At 35.6% G+C, this 18,444-nt stretch overlaps 1 protein-coding gene across 1 annotated transcript in view; it reads right to left on the minus strand.

Moving 5' to 3' along the window:
• Positions 1-18,444, minus strand: part of ST18 (ST18 C2H2C-type zinc finger transcription factor) — a 153,099-nt gene that overhangs the window by 47,061 nt on the left and 87,594 nt on the right. The window contains exons 11-12 of the mRNA XM_072604580.1: positions 15,925-16,136; positions 5,578-5,823 (exon numbers count right to left, since the gene is read on the minus strand). Coding sequence (XP_072460681.1) covers positions 5,578-5,823; positions 15,925-16,136 — 458 coding nt within the window. The remainder of the gene's footprint in view (positions 1-5,577; positions 5,824-15,924; positions 16,137-18,444) is intronic.

Below are 18,444 nucleotides of genomic sequence, written 5' to 3' on the forward strand. Positions count from 1 at the left end.
AATTTCACCAGTCAGCAGTTTTGTGTGGCAGGATGATTGCTGGTCTGGGTATCTGAAGGACCTGGGTTAGAGTTCTGATGCTGACCTTTATTACCTATGTGACCCTGGCATAGTCATTGAAATCCAAGTCTCAGTTTCTCCACCTATTTATGGGGATAATAAAACATGTATTATCTAGCTCATAGACTTGCTGAAATGGAAACTCTCTGTTATAGAAATGTAAATGATTATTTTCTGGAGATGTTAATCATTCAATCCCAAACATTTATTTAGAGCCTATCATATATAGGGGTGAGAATAGGGGATAAGAATATAAAAAAAAAAAAGAAAAAATAGAAAAGAAAATTTAAACAGTCTCTCACCTCAATGAGCTTATTTGATTATTTGATGTAATTAAGACCAATATTAGCCAAACTATGACCTTAGTGCTTCTTCCTGACAACTGTGGTAGTTACTATATTTAGTCTAACATGAACAACACATCTACGTTTTTTATTGTTTCTCTTTTTCTTTTGCTGTTCTCGCATTCTTTTCTCCCCTTTCCCTTTTATCCTCTTTCCCCCTTTCTGTACTGTGGACCTGCACTCCTGAGAACCTACAGCTATGGCTTAAGGCTCTTAGTGTCAATAAGGGTGACTGACACTTTCTGAAAACAAATCACCTGGATAATTGAATTCTTTCCCCCCGCAAATGTTGTAGTGTCTGGTGGCGATTTGAAAACCCCCTATTATTCAGGATCAAAGTAATTTGTAGCAGAGAACAAAAGGTTTCTATATGAATTACATGTCACCAAGTTATTTTCTGAATCTTCATCTATAAGCTTGCTTTGGAATATTCAATATTCCAGGCATTATTTTGTATTTCATATGCAGTGAGTGTCAGTTAGCCTAAATGGGTCATCCTGTGAGCTTGAACCCAAAACGATTCAAACTTCAAAGACTGTTGCTCCATCCTTTTGGTAATAACCAACTTCCTTGCAACTTACAGTCAAGTATAAGAAAGGGTAAATAAATCTCCTTATTGGAGATAAGAGTTTCTTTAATACTCAATCCAATCCAATCTTCATGCCTCCATGCAGAATAGGGAGTGGCACAGTACCCCATCTCTTATGGGCTCAATACTAGGCAGATGAAGAAACACGTAATAAAATAAAACCAAAAGCAAGAATTTAAGTAGCAATTGGCTGACCACTAGTCATAGATATGGTGAAATGAGTATAAGGGAGGTGTTTGAACTAGATGGCTTCTAAGGGTCCTTCCAAATAAGGGATTACCTTGCTGAGGTCCTGGTCATTTTGTACTTTGAGTTACTATCAAGAGAAGAAATGAAGTCTGCTGTATACCTCATGTAGTGAAAAGGTGCAATGGAGAGAGTTCTGGGCCTGAAATCAGGAAGACCTGAGCTCAAATCTGACCTTAGACGCTTGGGCAAGTGTGTGACATTGGGCAAGTCACTTAACTTCTGTTTGCTTCCATTTCCTCAATTATAAAATGGGGATAATAATATTATCTCCCTCCCAGGATTCTTATGAGTATCAAATGAAATAATATTTATAAAGTGCTTAGCACATAGTGCTTGGCACATTGTAGGTACTATATAAGTGTTGGCTATCATCATCGCAGTATCCTAAGGGAAATCATAGAGTCATGGAGTTTTAGAATTGAAAGGGACCTCAATAGCCCTCTTGTCCCACCCATACTCAAAAAGGAATCCCCACAAAAATGTACTTGACAAGTAGTCTCCCAGAATCTGTTTGAAGCCCTCCAATGATGGGTGAGCCCACAACTTTTCAAAGTATCCCATTCCACTCATGGAAAGCCATAATTCTTAGGAGGTTATTTGTGATGTTAAGCCTTAATTTGATTCTTTGTGACCCTTCATTGACTGAAACTGGTTCTTCCACTTAGAGCTTAGGCTCTAAGAGAATGTCTAATTACTCTTCCATGATAGTTCTTCAGGTACTTGAAGACAACTACCATCTGCCCTTGAGTCTTTCCTTCTGTAGGTCAAATACCCCCAGTTCCTTCACAACATCCTTATGTGGTATGGACTTCTATGCCAGGCTGGTTGCCTTTACCTGGATATACTCAAGTTGATCAATGGCCTTCTTCACCTGTGGTACCAAATTTGAACACAGTATTCTAGAGAGGAGCTAATCTGGGTAATATACAGTAGAACTGCCATTTCCTTATTTCTGAAAGCTATAAATTCCTTAAAGCATCCCAATTTGTTTTAGCTTTTTTTTTTGACTGTTACCTCATAGTCTTGACTCATGGTGTAGCATTTCCAGTCCCCTGAAACTATCATAGGGAGTGGTGGAGTAGAAAGAGAGCTAGATTTCAAGTCAGAAGAATTAAAATCTTGACTACTACTCACTATCTATGTGATCTTGAGCAATTCATTGTACCTTTCTGGTCCCGGTTTCCTTGAAATAATATTTGACTAAGACTCCTTTCAGCTCTAAATCTATGATCTTGTGGACCTTCATTTATCACTTTTTAAATGGACATAATTGAACATGACTTACTTCTTAACAGTGATGCTTTTCAGGTAATATGTTTACTATACAGAACAATATATATCACATATGTTGCTTTAGATATATGTATGAATATATATATGTACATATACTCATTGTGTATATATGTGCTCATTATATATAAATACATATGTATACATACACACATACATATATACATACCCATTTCTGGGCTAGTATTTTAATGCAGATTGTTTTTGTATCCCCACTGTCTAGCCCAATGTCTGGCAAATCATAGACCCCTAAAACATGCTTGTTGAATAAACAGATAAAGAATGTAGTATCCAAGGAGGTAACAAGCTGGCTAAGGTATCACACTGGGGAAAGGAAGGAAATAAGCAATTAGATGGTGCAGGCAATGTGCTAAATGCTTTACAAGTGTTGTCTTATTTGATAAAAAAAATGTAGGTATTATAGGTTACTCCTATGGATATTTGTTCATTTCAGTCCTTTCTGAAACAGAGAATCATGGGGGTTCAGTTAAATTTGATGTTATAACTAGGGTAAACTCCATAATCTATAAGGTTCTTTCCAGTTCATATTTATGATTCTATCACCCATAATAGGCATTTAAGAAATTACTGTCAAAGTGTTTTTTTTATCATTATATGTTGTTAAGTTAACAAAATCTCAGGACTCTTCCAGAACTTTGTAAGCTTTGTTTTGGCAGATGATGCATTCCTTTACATTTTCCAAATATTTTTATAGTTTATATATCTGTCATCTTTGAAAGAAAAGATCAAATCTGTGATGGTGTGTGTGTGTATATATACACAATACATATACACATATACATATTTGTGCATGTCTACACATATGCATATATGCCTATATGTACACATGCTTTAGAGCATGCAAATGGAGTTTATTTAAAAGTTGAAACAATATATTCATCTTCTTAACCATCCATATTACAAATGTGTGCTATTTGTCGCAAGAGGGAATGGTTTAGCCGAACTTATTGCCAATATTATAAAAAATCAGTGATAATTTTGTAAAAAAGAGCAGTGCTTTTTAAAATATATATTTACTTGCATTCTTTTTCATGGGATATAACAAAAGCTAGAATTCATATAGTGCCTACTATGCACCAGGTGCTTTACAGATATTATTCTGTTGGTTGCTCATAACAGTACTGGGAGAGAAGTACTCCTTTTACAGTTGAGGAAATTGAGGCAAACTCAGATCAAGTGACTTGCCCAAAGTCACATAGCTAGTAAGTTTCTGAGGCTGAATTTGAACTTAGGTTGTCCTGACCTCAGGCCAAGTACCTTATTCACTGTATCACCTAGATAGTTAAGGGATCTCCAATGTGCTCCATCACCATGCTAAGAGATTTGGAGGAAAGTTCCCAACATATTGGGTTGATAGAGTATAGGATTGAGCTAACAGTCTTCCAAAGTTGCTTCTAACTCTAGGATCTTAGGTACCATAAGTTTAAATTTGAGGCTTCCAGCAGAATTTTGTAATCTATCCCCTTTCTACAGATGCATCATCCCCATGGAGGTGGAGAATACTCTTTTCTTTGGAGATCTCAGTCACTGCAGAGCCTGGGTCAGCAGTACAACTATAACTTTATTAGCCTTGATAACTAGGAAAAGATGGTACCACTCTCCAGGCTTAATTTCCCCATTTCCTTTATGCTAGACTCATATGGCATCACCTCTAGTTCATTTCTGCAAACCATATTGTGCTATTTTATAAATGTAAGTTATTATTATTATTGGTCATTCACCATTCTGGTCATTGATACATTTTGGTCATTCATCCATACTGTATTCTTTCCAGTTTATCAGTGAGTTATATCCAATAAAAATATCCACTTGTTCAAATTTGACACCTCATTCTATAGGTTTCTGTGATGAAGCAATACTGATTCTCTTTCATGGGGAAATCATCTCAAACCAAGGGAATTTGAACAACTAAATTTTCAACTAAATATCTCCACTTAAGGCTTAAAAGGAATAAATCCATGATAGAAACCAAATCCACACAACCAAGTCTTGCCTTACTTTTTGAAATTCAGCAAACAGTGAAGAGAAGGGGATTCAAAAGGTGAGAAATCTTTGGTATAGTTGGTGTATGGACAAATTCAGTGGACAGCTATTAATAAGAGTTTTATATATATGTATATATGTGCGTGCGTGCGTGCGTGTGTGTGTGTGTGTGTGTGTGTGCATGTAACCTCATGGTAATGCAGAAGGATAGACATCACATTTCTAGTGACCAGGTCCTTAGAAACAAAGAGGATTCTATTGATCACTTCTTTGAATTGCACCGCATCATCAGGAGAAAACTCAAGTTAATCCAGGATAGTCACTGCCTGCTATAGATTCTGGGTGAATTTCCATGATGTCTAAACATTGGTCAGAACTTCCAGGGGCTGGATTATATTGTAGTAGGCAAGTATGCAGCTCCTTCTAAACTGCAGAAAGAATGGGCTTTGTCAGAGGTCACCAGGATTTCTCAGTGCCTTTTACCATGTGGTTGTGGCAAATTTAAGATAGCTGGCATTCATCATTTGACACTTGGAATGATTATCACTTATTTACTGTGCACACTTGCATTTCTGTCATGAGTCTGAGGAAATGAATTTGACAGAACTTGAGGATTCTTAGTTATCCCTGGTTTTATTTCATCCTTTCTCTTCTGGGTTAGAAAGAATGAGTAGGCTAGCATTTCGATATACAGTGATGCATTAGCCCCACACTGTTTGCTGTATCTTGGAAGGATAGATAATATAATTGCTTGAGCAGTGCACACAATTGCATTCATAATGGGTATAAAATTCAATCTAATGACATATTATTTTAGGCAACTGGCAGGAAAAGGAAGATTCATTTGCACATTCCTTCTGTAATCTAGGATAATCATTCCCTCCTCCCTTCCCCCCAATTTGAAACAAGGTCTAGAGGTGAATTATGCCTTTTTTAAATTTAAAAATGAGATTTAAAATATATAATTGAGGAACAAGATCTGAATACTCTTCAATGTAGGACACATCTTGAACTTCTTGATCAATAAAACTGAAAAGCTACCTCTTTTTCCTCTTCTTTCTTCCCATGAGCCTTGCTGTAGTTGATAGGTGTGTCCCAGCCCTCCTGCTCACAGAGGGCCTGGTAGAAGGCAGCATTCACTAAAAGGCTTCTTGTTTTGAATGGGGGAGATGAGGAAGTCGGAATCGAAATATGAGGAGAAGTTAGAGGTGTGGCCTTGTCCAGGATTCGATTTTTTTTCATGCTTAAGTCCAAAGTGCCATTTTCATCCACTTCTATCTCAGCTACCTGAAAGGAAACAGAAAAATGTTTAAGCAACAGTTTGTGATTTTTAGGCTTCTCAGGCGAAGCTTTTAAGGGATAAATTTAAATGCAAGCTTTTATTTAAATGTATCTGATTTTAAATCCAGATTTTAGATTTACATCAGCTAATGTTTAATTCTTAGGGAGACCTAAGAGTAGCTATAATAATTCTCTTTATTTGTTAAGGCCATAAACGTAGTGAGTCCAATTTTGATATCTTCTTTGAAAAAATTAAGGCTTATTTTAAAATGTCAATTTTAAAGTGTTTTATTTTATTAATACTTTCATTATTTTTGGTATTTTAAAGTTATTTTAAACTCTAAATCAATGGGGTAATTTTTTTTTTAAGTTTAGATTTAAATTTTGAGAGAATCATGACTACCACAATTTACACTTATAAGGTTTAGTGCTCTGGTGCATCAAGAGTTGTGTTAAATTGGTCAATTCTCAAATATTATGTTATTTATCTTAGAGGGAAAATGTGCAAAGACAGACAGCTGGAGGAAAATGTTTCTAATGTTCTAATTAGATGAAGATGAAAGTGACATTTTACCACTTTATTGGTAAATTTTATTGCTATTGGTATTATTACTACTTTATTGGTATTGAATTGGAAAAGAATTTTTAAATTCTGAAAGTGAGTGAATAGGAACTGAACTTCAATATATGACATTTAGCTGTATGATGGTATCTTTCCTTACAGAAGAGGCAAGTCAATGCCCACACCGCTTTGGGGCGTAAGCTTTATAACAACAACTTTAGGCTACAGAGTTTTCATGTATTTCTGACTTTATGTTTCACAGTGTATCCTCACGAATTAGGGTACCATTAGTCAAATTTTTCAGGAAACAATTAAATGTTGCTTTTGTTTCAGTCTGGTACACTGTTGAAGAAATTAAATTAATACTACTTGGATTCCTAAAGTTATTTTTGTATTTCCTTGAGTTGAGCTCAGGAATTTAGCTTTTCCTCTGACTTAGTTTAAAGTTATTGCTAAAAAATTGTTATATCTCATACTGGTAGCCCCTCGGATACTTCTGGGACATGTGTGTTGTCATTAAGCCTCACAAGTTAACCTGGTATCGTTCTCAAAAGATATATTGTCTGTCCTTGCCTGCCCCTGTACAATTAGGGGAATTTAAAAAAAAATCTCTTCCAAGGAAATGGCAAATTTTGATCCCCTAGCAAAGATTACAAGTTGTGGGTGGGTTCCATAAAACAACTAACATTCCTTAATTATTAGAGAGCAGTGGTGATCAGCCTCATGTAAATGCCAGCCCACGTTTCTTAGTATAACCAATCATAATGTTTCTGCTCCAACCTTACAATCTATCACTTTTACTCCATGCCTATCAAGATATCTTCTTTGGGATTGCTGGGTTTACTGAGGTTACCAGTCTGATCTGTTATTTTTTTTTAAGTTATATGTCATTGTTAATAGACTGATTTTGCTCAGAACTCTACCTTAGCGTACCTTTATCAATATTATTTGCCATGCTGTCTGTACTCTGTAGTTTTCAACCAGATAAGTGAAGTCTGATTCTTTAACCTGAAGTTTGTGAATTTATTTTAAAAAAATTATATTTTGATGGCTAATTTCAAAATAATTAGTATTCTTTGTAACTATATATTTTATTTTATTCATTTAAAAACATTGTTCTCAGGAGTCCATACGTTACAACAGACTGCCAAAGGGGACCATGCCACAAAAAGGTAAGCATTCCTGGTTTTGAGCACCATGGTACAATAACTTTCACAATGTGTGAAGAACAGCCCTGTCACTTTTATAATTGGTCCAAATTAACACCTTTCTGACATCATCCATCAATTCACAATTAGCCTCTTCTCTGAACAATTTTTATACTCTTTTTTTTTTTTGGCTGGCAAAGCTGGAGTCTTTCATGAATCTTTTAGCAAGATACTAAAGCATGTGGTAGCCAGTTATATCCCCTGGGGGGTTTAATATATTCCCCCACAATTGCCATCCATGGGTGTAAGAGGTGCACTTGCCTAGTTCCATCGGCCAGCTGTTTGTCTGCAATTCTGAACTGAAAACCCCAACTTGTCCTTGCTTTTTGTGCCTGGCAGAGTTTGTGCTTTCAATCTCTCAGCTTAAAAGATAGATATGCTTTATTGTATTTATGGGAAGTAAATACACTTCTAATATGTTTGAACTAAGATGCTTTGGCTATATCTTTCTGTCCCCTTTTAGTAAATAGTTTAATCTCCTGTGATAGTTTTAAGCCCTGAATTTGACAGTACAGCTTATCCTGGATAATAACTTAGTAACCACAACATCTTACGCCATCTGTATAATATCAAATACACTTTTTATACCAGCATTAATAAACCTTAGTTACAAAAACCCAAGATATTAACCATATCAGTGCCAAGTGCCCTCTCCAGGATATGACAATTTTGCCTTGCCATGGCTGCATCAGTGTTTTTTTGGCTCCACAGTTGATACGTAACTATAGCAATGAAACAGAGCTACAGTAATCAAGTTTAATGACCAATGTAAAGTAAAATGCTAAATATTGTAGTTGCTGACATTTTTCATAATAAAAAAAACTTGGGTTAAGACTGCACAACCAACATTCACATAAAATTCCAGACCTCTGTGACAGATGGCTTAGGAAAGGAAGCCATGTGACTGGGCTGCAGTAGTTTTATAGTGCAAAACCCATAAATAGTGCAGATTCTCTTTCAGTGAAAAAATATCAACTACTCCAAGGCAACATCAACCAAAAAAAAGATGGCACAAAGCAAAAAAAAATTAAAAATCAGAAAAAAATCAAATTCTGCAATTATTAAATCCTGACAGCCTTCATAGACTCCCAATGAGAAGATTTTACATCTTCAATCACTAGAGTGGATTGGAAGGGTGAGGCATGGGAAAGGGAAATAACTAGCATCCAGAAACTCATGGGAGGATTAAAAGCCATGTTTCATGTAGTTTTCTAAATTTCACACTGAAGTTGGGCCTTTCATAGAACACCTAGTTCTGACTGGGAAAATACATGGGTTGTACATTTGTAAAGCAGTGTACAGATGGGCTTTAAGTGAGCGCACAGATGCATTCAACAATTAAGCATAGTCAGAGAAAAATATCCCTTTTTGCCCATAGAAGGATGGATCACACGTTTACAGCATGGCTTTTTATACAGGGCAGTATCAGTATCCATCACTTGGCTTTGTGCAGTTCAAACTCCAAATGGCAGTGCAAAAAAGAAAAGAAGAAAATGGCTTTTTCTGATATTGATTCACTTTACCCATCCCAAATCTCATAGAGATTCTAAGTTGGAGGGATAGAGACCATCTAGTTCAATCTTTCTTTAATGAAATTCTCTTATACGAGGACTCAGAAGAGAAGGCATGTGAATTCACAATTGGTAAAGGTGTGAATTAGTTCAGCTGTTTTGGAAAATTACTTGGAATATTGCAAGAAAAGTTATTGAAGTTACCAAATTCATAACCTTTGCCCCAGAATTGTACAACTGGGACCATAACCTGAAAAGGTTACTGAGAGCAAGAAAAATAGAATGATATAGACAAAGATGTTCATTGTAGTAGTTCCCAAAAGTTGGAAACAAATTATGTACCTAATGTTTGGAGAACGGTTGAACAAATTATGTTGTATTGATGAAATGGAATAGTACTGTGTTGTAAGAAATGGATAATATGATGAATTGAAAGAACCAGCTAGATGTGCTGCTTTAGTTTCATTTCTTAGACATTTGTTCTGAAACTTATTGTAAATCACATTATGGGCTCTTTGAGGCTAGAGATCACACCTTCTGCTTTTTGATTAATTTCTGACATAATGTGATGCCTTAAGAGATCAAGAAATATTTGTTAAATAAATGAATTACAAAGCTAGGAGCTCAAAAACTCATTAAAAATGAAATAAAAGTTTTTTAAAGAGAAAATATGCCTTGAAATCTGATCTTAGTAATGAAAAAATAAAATTTTGAAAAGAAATATTGATACCCTCATAAAGCTTAAACTCAAAGCTCTTATACTGACTTGTTCAACAGTCAACAAGTAGTAAGTATTGATAACATTCATAGCAAAATAAACACCAAGTCTTGAAATACACTGTGACTAAGTAGAGGAGGAACAAATGAAGAAAACTGAAGTTTAAAATTAGAATACTACACATGGTCAATAAGCTTTCCCTGAGAATCTGAATCATATTATAGGAAACCTCTTTAAATGATTCTATTTGGTCTTTGAATGACAAATGAGAAGCTACTTTGTGCTATTGTCCAGGGGATAAAATGAAAGTCAGTGAACATTTGGTTTTCCTCCATAGTTGTCATTTGTTTTCCTGTGATTCTTGACCCAGTCACCTTTTTCTCTGCTTTCTGATAACATTTTCCTGACAATAAATGGGACCATTCTGCCATTAGGGTAGAATTAGGAGGGAGTATGCCTTTTGATTCTAATAATTGAGACAGCCACTGGCTTATTTCTCTTAGCAGGGAGGAAAAAGGGAGATATGACATCATTTTTGTTTTCAGGTCTTGTTCAAGCACAAAACAGACTTTGAACTTTAAACATTTCAAGCAAGTGTCAATTTTTTGTTTTCTTTTAAGGCACACTGTGCATATGCCATTTTGTCTAAACAGGTGGGGAAAACACCAAAACATTAAACAGAATGCTTGGCAAGCAACAGTGATGGGGATAAAGATAGACTGTGAAGCTTGTTCCTACCTCTGTGGATAAGGGTAGGAGGAGGGATGTAAAATGGGGGATATCTCTGACATGTGCTGGCATAAGCTTTCACTGGGAGAGAGCAAGGCTCTCTGCAAACAACTCCACTGAGAGTTGGTAATTCAATGACTAGTGCCAGTTTGTGCAGAACATTACGACTGTATCATACCCTGAGTTACCTAGGTTAAAGATGTGGCATTCCAAATACTGGTTTCAGTAATCCCAAGACCTCTCTCCAGTAAAGATTTATGAGTGACAGAGATGGTTTGATGGTAAATGGAGCACGTACTTGCTCCAGTAACTAATTTGGGGAACTTCACCTAAAGGTTTCAGGATCGACATACATGGCAGAATCAGAAGAGAGCCTCACACATTAGAAGAAAACTACAACTATTTTTAGTATTCAGTCATCACTAACATTATTGTTTGTTTCTACTTCCTTGATTCTCCAAAGTGACAAGCAAGCAATACACATGAATGATTTTGTGACCATGTTATACTGGAATTTATTTTGTTAGATACCAAAGAGTCATCTTTATCTGTTTTTCTGAATTCTACACTTCTTGCTATAATGCTGTCTAGTGAGTTTCAATTCTCCTTCCAATGGGGACCTGTAAAAAAGAAAATCAATGTGGATAACCATATTTTCTTTCTAATTTGATACAAGTGTGGCATATGAATAAGAGGTCTTAATGTTTTTGTAGACTTAAAATGCTGTCATTTTCCTCATGTAATAGAAAAGAGAATTTTATTGGGGAATTTCTATGGCTTTCCTCCACACCTTTCTAGATTAATAAGAGACATAAAGGACTTCCCTCTAATAGCAGGGATCATCATTTTCATCTTTTTCCACACTTTGAATGATTTCTGCCAGTCACTGATTGAGATAAGGATAGGGTGTAGATTTGTGCTTTCATTGATTAACGGGGGCTACTGGATGAGGAAATTTCCTTTACCATTGCAGGTCAGCACTATCTCTGAAACTTATAGTCAGAGCATTGCCAAGGGCACTGAGAGGCTTACTGACGTGCCCAAGGTTACATAGCCAGTATGTGTCAGAGACTGGACTTGCCGCAGATATTTCTACGCTACACTAACTGATTCAGTTCCCCTACTAAATTTGGGTTGATTTGTGAAATGGCCACTGTTAAAGATAGGAATAAGCTCAAACTCAGAGACCTTAGCAATAGGTTTCAAAATTATACATTTAAATCAGTCATCTTCTTCAGAAATCTTAAGTTAACAGTGGCATTATATGTGGGCAGCTCTCTGGGTTTCCTATTATATCCCTTTTTCTAATATAGGAAGCCATCCACATTAGAAACAGGAGATGCAAGCAAGAGCATGATAAAAAATCAAGATTTCACTTTGTCCTCTTAGAGACACCTCAAGGTGGAACAGAATTATCAACCCTGACCTCTACAGGACCAGTTGTATTCTCCCAAAAGCATCTTGAACTCTACTTCTGCCTCTATCTCCTAACATGCTAGAACTTGGTCATGTAATTAAAAAAACATGTATTAAGTCCTTACACTGTATAAGGCACTGGTGAATAGTGATTGATATGATACAGTCTCTTATTTTAAAAAGTTTACAGTCCAGTGGGAGAAATGATACAAAGACCTACAATACAGAGAAGAATGTGATAAGACAAAGCAAAGGTATAGATAAATTGCTATGAGAAAGCAAAAAGGGTGAGACCACTTTCTTTTGGGGGTTTTTAAGGAATGGCAAAGTGAGATTCTTTACACTTTAGTGTTTTTGTACGTTAGACAATAAATTCCTTTGGACAAGGATTGTAACTAAATTTACATAGTGTCTTAAACATCTAGGCTCTTAAAATCTAGCCACCTATACCACTTAGCATGGTACTTTGCATTTAGGAGGGACTTAATGAATGCTTGGAAGCAAGTCAATATGGTAGATTCTTTTTTTCCCTGTAATGCACTGAAAACCTTTTTTTTTTTTTTTTTTTTTTTTTGCAGAAAGCTGGAGAAGGGACACATCTACTTAATCTCAACATCTAATTACTAAAAATTAGAACCCAAGATGATCCACTTTTGGTGGAATAGTAGCAAGGGTCACATAACTGTTTTGCTGGTAGAAAATCAATTGACTCCATAAAGAGAAGTTGGTAAGAAATAGAAGAGGATAGGACATAATTGGCTTATATTGTGAACTTTCTGCCTATGCAAACTCTTACAACGTTAATGACTTGGATTTTTTCTGTTCTTTTCTAGGAAATGTTTAAAAGAAGTTATGAATTTCCTTTTCATTGTCAGATAAATGGGATTAAACAAGGACAGAATTTGGCAAGTCATTAAAGTTGTGTGTATGTGTTATTGGGCCTCCAGGAAAGCGCTCTGTGAAAGTGACATGGTAGGGTGCCATATTTATCCTCTCTTAACAACCACTGTGTTGAATGAGACATTTTCATGGAGAAAGGATGGGTTTTCTAACTGCCAATACTGCAAACTCATCCTAAAAATCAAGCTGTGCCCTTTCTTCCTCTTACATCATCATCGTCATTTGTCAGGAGTATGCAATTAAAACTTGGTTGACAATGTGTTTGATGAGACGTGACAACAGTGTCCCTCACCCTTCTAGTTTTAAGGCTGCCACGACTGTGTTTTCAACAATGAAATAAGAAGTACACAGGAAGCCAACACTGATTTTAGAAAGATGCCAATGGAAAAGTCACTTTTCTGACCAGAAATGCCTTTTAAAAGAAGATAAGCTTGTACTGCTAAAGGCAGTTATTCTTACACAATTCGCAGCTTGGATTTAATACCTGATGAAACAGGAGAATCTAAAGGTCAGAGGAAAAATACGAATCCACTCCTAGGAATCTGGAAGTTTGTATCCTACCATATTGAAAGTATTTTTCATTCTGTAGCATTCTAGTAAATTTTGTAAGTGTTAACATTTTTAGTGGTGGTATAAAGGAAGAAGCACATTGATAGTCATGGGTTAAAAACATTAACAGAAGCTATAGGTATAAAATAATACAATAATTAAAAATAATAATACAAAAATGTGAAGCACACCAAAAAATGGTTTCAGATTTGTTGGATGAGTTTGAATTACTACAGCCTGATATTTTTTTTTGCTGTACTTTTAAAGATTGCACTTTCCTTTGTTCGAAAGCCGTATTGCTTAAAATCTGTTTTTGTGCAGTTTTTGGCCACTGAGTCTTCATGGGGCTAACTTGGCTCTGTTCTGTCCAGAAACTAATTTTGATTCTTCTGTCAAATGTTATGTGGCACTGAGCTGCCACTATGGTCTCCTGAAAGACTGGCACAGGTATTAGGAAGCAGATGACCAGGTAGAGGTTTTTATACTTAAAAAAGTTCTACTCCTAATAATCTTGGTGCCAGGGTCATCATCTAATATTTAATTTCCACCACATAAATTGTAAGAATCTCATAGAAAGTAAATAAGTATTTAAGTCATCCTTCCACTAAAGTCCTATTCTAATATTTCATCATGGTATTGAGGGACTCCTGAGTTCTCATAGGCGAATGGAGCAGAGTCCTGGCAGTTTCTACCAAGCTGGAAGGGCTTGGAGAATGGTTGCAGAAATGAACTGCGTTTTTGTTGCCTGAGAATCAGCACAGCAATGTTGCCCATTATGGGAAGGCAAGTCACTCTGTTTCTTGTTCTGGAAGTTGCTGCCAAATTTGGTTACATGCTGTCTCCTGAACATGACATTCCAGAATATCTCCCATTTCTCTGCCTTTGTACAGGTAATTGCCTTCCATAACAGGAATGCACTCCCTCCTCACCTCACCTCAGCCTAAGGGAGGTTTTTCCTGATTTCCTTAAAGGTTTACCTCTGATTCTACCTCCTGTGGGAAGTCTATCCTGTAGCTGCCCTGCCTCCTTGTTGCTAATACCCTCCCCCTGCTCCGATAATTCACTTAATATCTATTTTATATTTACTTACATGTTTATGTTATTTTCAATCAATACCATGAAAGCTCTTTGAAGGCAAAGTCTTTCATTTTCATCTTTACACTCCCAATATCTGACATCTAGTAAGTTTTAATAAATATTTACTAAATGAATGAATGATGCATTGGGAGTGAGAGGTGGGGACAACTCATGAATACCATAGATTAAGGTCATTAAGGTTTCCATAAGAAGATTTAAATATACAAGATGAAACATGGATTCCTGAAGTATTGAAGTAGCATTCAAGTTACAAACATTTCTTTAATTTTTCCTTAGAATATAATATATTCATTCCTGTCAGCCAATAATCATTTATCAAGTGTGCTGTGTGCTAGGCACTGTGGTAAGATAAGAAGATATAAAGGAAGGAGAAAGACGTGGCTATTGTGTCAACTAATAGAGGGAGATGTTTCCTTCAGTGGAAGAAAATTACTGGTTTGAAGATTTCTGGTAAGGTGGAAGAACACAATTTTATAACTGAAGTCTGGTCATAGCAGTTTATTAATAAATGGCTAACTGCAAAATTTAACTGTGACCAGCTGATCATTTAGTTGATAAACCTGCCGCTTACAAAAAGCTAAAGATCAGTTTGATATTCTACCAAGTTACCTAGAATATGACTGTGTTCTAGATCGCCTAATAATTTGCCTCATTGCTAGACAAACAGTACCGTTAGAGGAAATGTGGATTTTCTGGCGGCTACCAAGCTCTGGAGATGCAGTCAGTTTCCATGGGCCAGAACTGTAGTTTGCTTCTGGTTAAACTACTCATTCATTTACAGAACATAAATTCTAAGGCACATGTAAAATGTTACATAAGCCAGGAAAATATCTCTGTACCCAATTCCATAGTTTCATTTCTCTCTGGTTTTAAAATTGTGTCCATCTACCTTACCATAACTATTCAAACTAGCCATTTTATACTATAAAACATTCAAGTAACCCACGGTGATCAAATCACTTGAGTAATATCTACAAAACTTTTTGAAAAGTCTCACTCTCTTAGCTCAGCCCTCTTTTACGGTCGCAGATTTTTCAGACAGAAAAAATAAACAATTGAGAGATTTTAAACATCAACTCTTTTTTCATCTTCCCCTCTCCCCTCCCCCAGCTCAATTTTGAAATCTAACTCCTCCCTCTCTATCTCTCCATCCCCTATTCCCCCTGCCCCCTTTTTTCTTCAGACCCAGTGCTAAGGATCAAAGCAGACCCAAACATCTATTCTTCTTTTTCAATTGAACCATTCAGGTACCTTATTAATTTTTTCTCTGAATCTCTGGAAAAGATCATGCAAGGAGAAAAGTCTTTCTTTGAGGGGGAGGAAGGGGATGTTTTGAATGTGGTTGCGAACATGAAAGGCAGTTTATTCTCACAGTTCAGTTGCTAGCACACCCTCCAGGTTCTTGGACTACCCTACCTTGGCAGACAGACTCTGTGGTTTGTTGGAGAGGATCTCTGCTGCTTCCCTGCAGCGGGTGGAAAGGTTCAGGATAGCAGCAGCTGCTGCCATGTGGGTGTCTTCACTGCATTGACCGTAGCTATAAGAGCTGGCACGGCAAGGGCTCTGTGTGTGGGCGCTAGCACTAGGCAGTCGATTGGAAAGTTTCACTGGATTTGAAAAATGCTTTGCTGTTGAAGAGAGATTTGATTAGCCATTGCATGTATGTGTTTTTAGTCATTAAATAGATTTGTTTTTCAGGTGGTAATTTTGTACATTAAAATGTGTGAAGAATAAATTAAAACATGGTCTATTTTTCCATCTGTATGTTAAATACAGGTTACTCAGCTTCCCTTTAACGGAGGTCCAGGGATCCAATTATCTGATTGCTGTAAAAGAACTCCTCTTATCTTAATATTTCAGTATTTACCCTTCTTTTACACAAAAACTCTATATACCATTGGTTGGGCAGGTGCACTGGTACCATTCATGATGAAATACTTTGAAAAAAAAAACACCACCCCAGCAAAATTTATAAGGAATGATTGAAAGCCTTATAACTTATATGCCTCAAATTCAAAGAACTTGCTAGTTTCAGTTAAAGCAAAATATTTTGTTTCTGGATCACATAACTATTCATACTAATTTCGAAGATAAAAATGAAAATTAAGAGATAATTTCAATGTTTGCGTATTCCCCCTTAAACCAGTAAAAGGATTCAGAGTTAAAATTGGCCTTAGTTCCACTAGGTGGATATGAAGCATTGATGATATGATGGGGTCTTTCAGGAGCTGGCACATTGAAAATTCATATAAAGTAGGGTGAGTTAAGGACAGAGGGAAAGGTTTTCAAGGTGAAGAGAAATGCATTTCAATTATCAAGACTGAGTTCTGGTTTCATATTTCTGCTCTTTTCAAATAACATCTCTTATTTGTAAATGGAAAAAGAGAATTAAATGTATTTTTTTCATATTTTGAGGTATTTATAATCTGTGTACTGAAGGAAATATAATATCCATAATGCAGACAAAGAATAAATAGGTCTTCTTGCTTTTAAGAAACCTGACCATTTTATTTTCATTAAAACAAAATGTAAAACATTATCAATTATTAATACAGATCTAAATCATAAAGGAGGAAGAATAGTGTAAAGTAAATCTAACTATTGCATGTCTATTAAAACAGGAATATATATATACAATGTGCAATATGAAAAAGCATAATTATATTACTTATTCTAACTTCATCAAATGAGAGAGTATAAATGTATGTTAAACACTGTACACTTTAACATGTTATGTCAAGTTTTATTATCTCACTTGAGATGATGTAAAAAAGTACTTTGCATACCTTCAAGTGCTATATAGATACTAGCTATTAGTTGTTATTATTATTAGAATTGATACCAAGTCATCATTCTATATTTTCCAATTTATATTGTTAGATAGAATAAATTCTTTGCCTTAAAATGAATTTAGTAAACCTTCTCCTGGAGGCCACTTACACTAAAGTTTCTATTAAAGGTATTTTGACTGTTTTCTAGCTTGCATATATAATTTTTACTGATATGACTAGTTTAACCAGAGTAGTTTAAACAGTGGCTTTTTTTGCAAGTCAGGATAGAGTAAATATCAGATAGAATGAAATTTTCTCTTACAAAGGATTTCCCAAAAGGTTTAGCACAGTTTTAAGCTTTCATAGCTTAAAATCCTATAAGAATTGTAATATATTCTTATAGAGTATTAAATAGCATTCTGGCCCCAAATCTCATAGGAAATGGATGCTCTTTTCAGAAAATAGCACATATTCTTCATCTCTTTGTAGTTTAGACCAAGATGATCACATAAGCATAGCAAATTCAAGTTTTGGTGAATGAACCTAAGGGGTACTTAGCATAGCTTCTTAATTTGTGACTAACTTTCCAGAGGCACAAATCACTTCACATGTTGCTGAGTGTCACCTTTTTGTATTAGAGTGTTTTAAAGGGTATGAACAACTTTGGAGAAAAGGTTCAAGGGAACAACTACATATAATTTTTTTGTTGTAAGTTAGACTATATGGATGTGTCACCACATTAAAGGAATTAAATGAATTTCAGAATGTTTCCATTTTAAATCTTTAAGTTTGTTTATAAACATGAAATCATATCATCTCAGAATTGGAAAGGACCTCAAAGGTTATTTTATTCAGCCTATAACTGAGTCACAGACTCTCTATAGCACCATTTCCATGGTTTCACACATACATTATTTCCCCAACAAAAATTTGATTCTTGGGAATTGTTTCTTTTCAAGCCTTTCCTTTTCACCTTTTAATCATCTGAATGTTTTTGCTGGTTTAAGTAGGATTTTAAATAAACAATTCAACATTCATGTCTCTTTTCTTTGGGTTCAATATAAATAAAAATGACTGAATCACAATAGCTCTTAACTCCTATAATTTGTCAAATCCAATTCCAGACAGTTGCATAATAAATATCCTTTAGAATTTCTTTTATTCA

This window comes from Notamacropus eugenii, chromosome 4 (assembly GCF_028372415.1).
Source record: "Notamacropus eugenii isolate mMacEug1 chromosome 4, mMacEug1.pri_v2, whole genome shotgun sequence".
In the NCBI taxonomy this organism is placed as follows: domain Eukaryota; kingdom Metazoa; phylum Chordata; class Mammalia; order Diprotodontia; family Macropodidae; genus Notamacropus; species Notamacropus eugenii.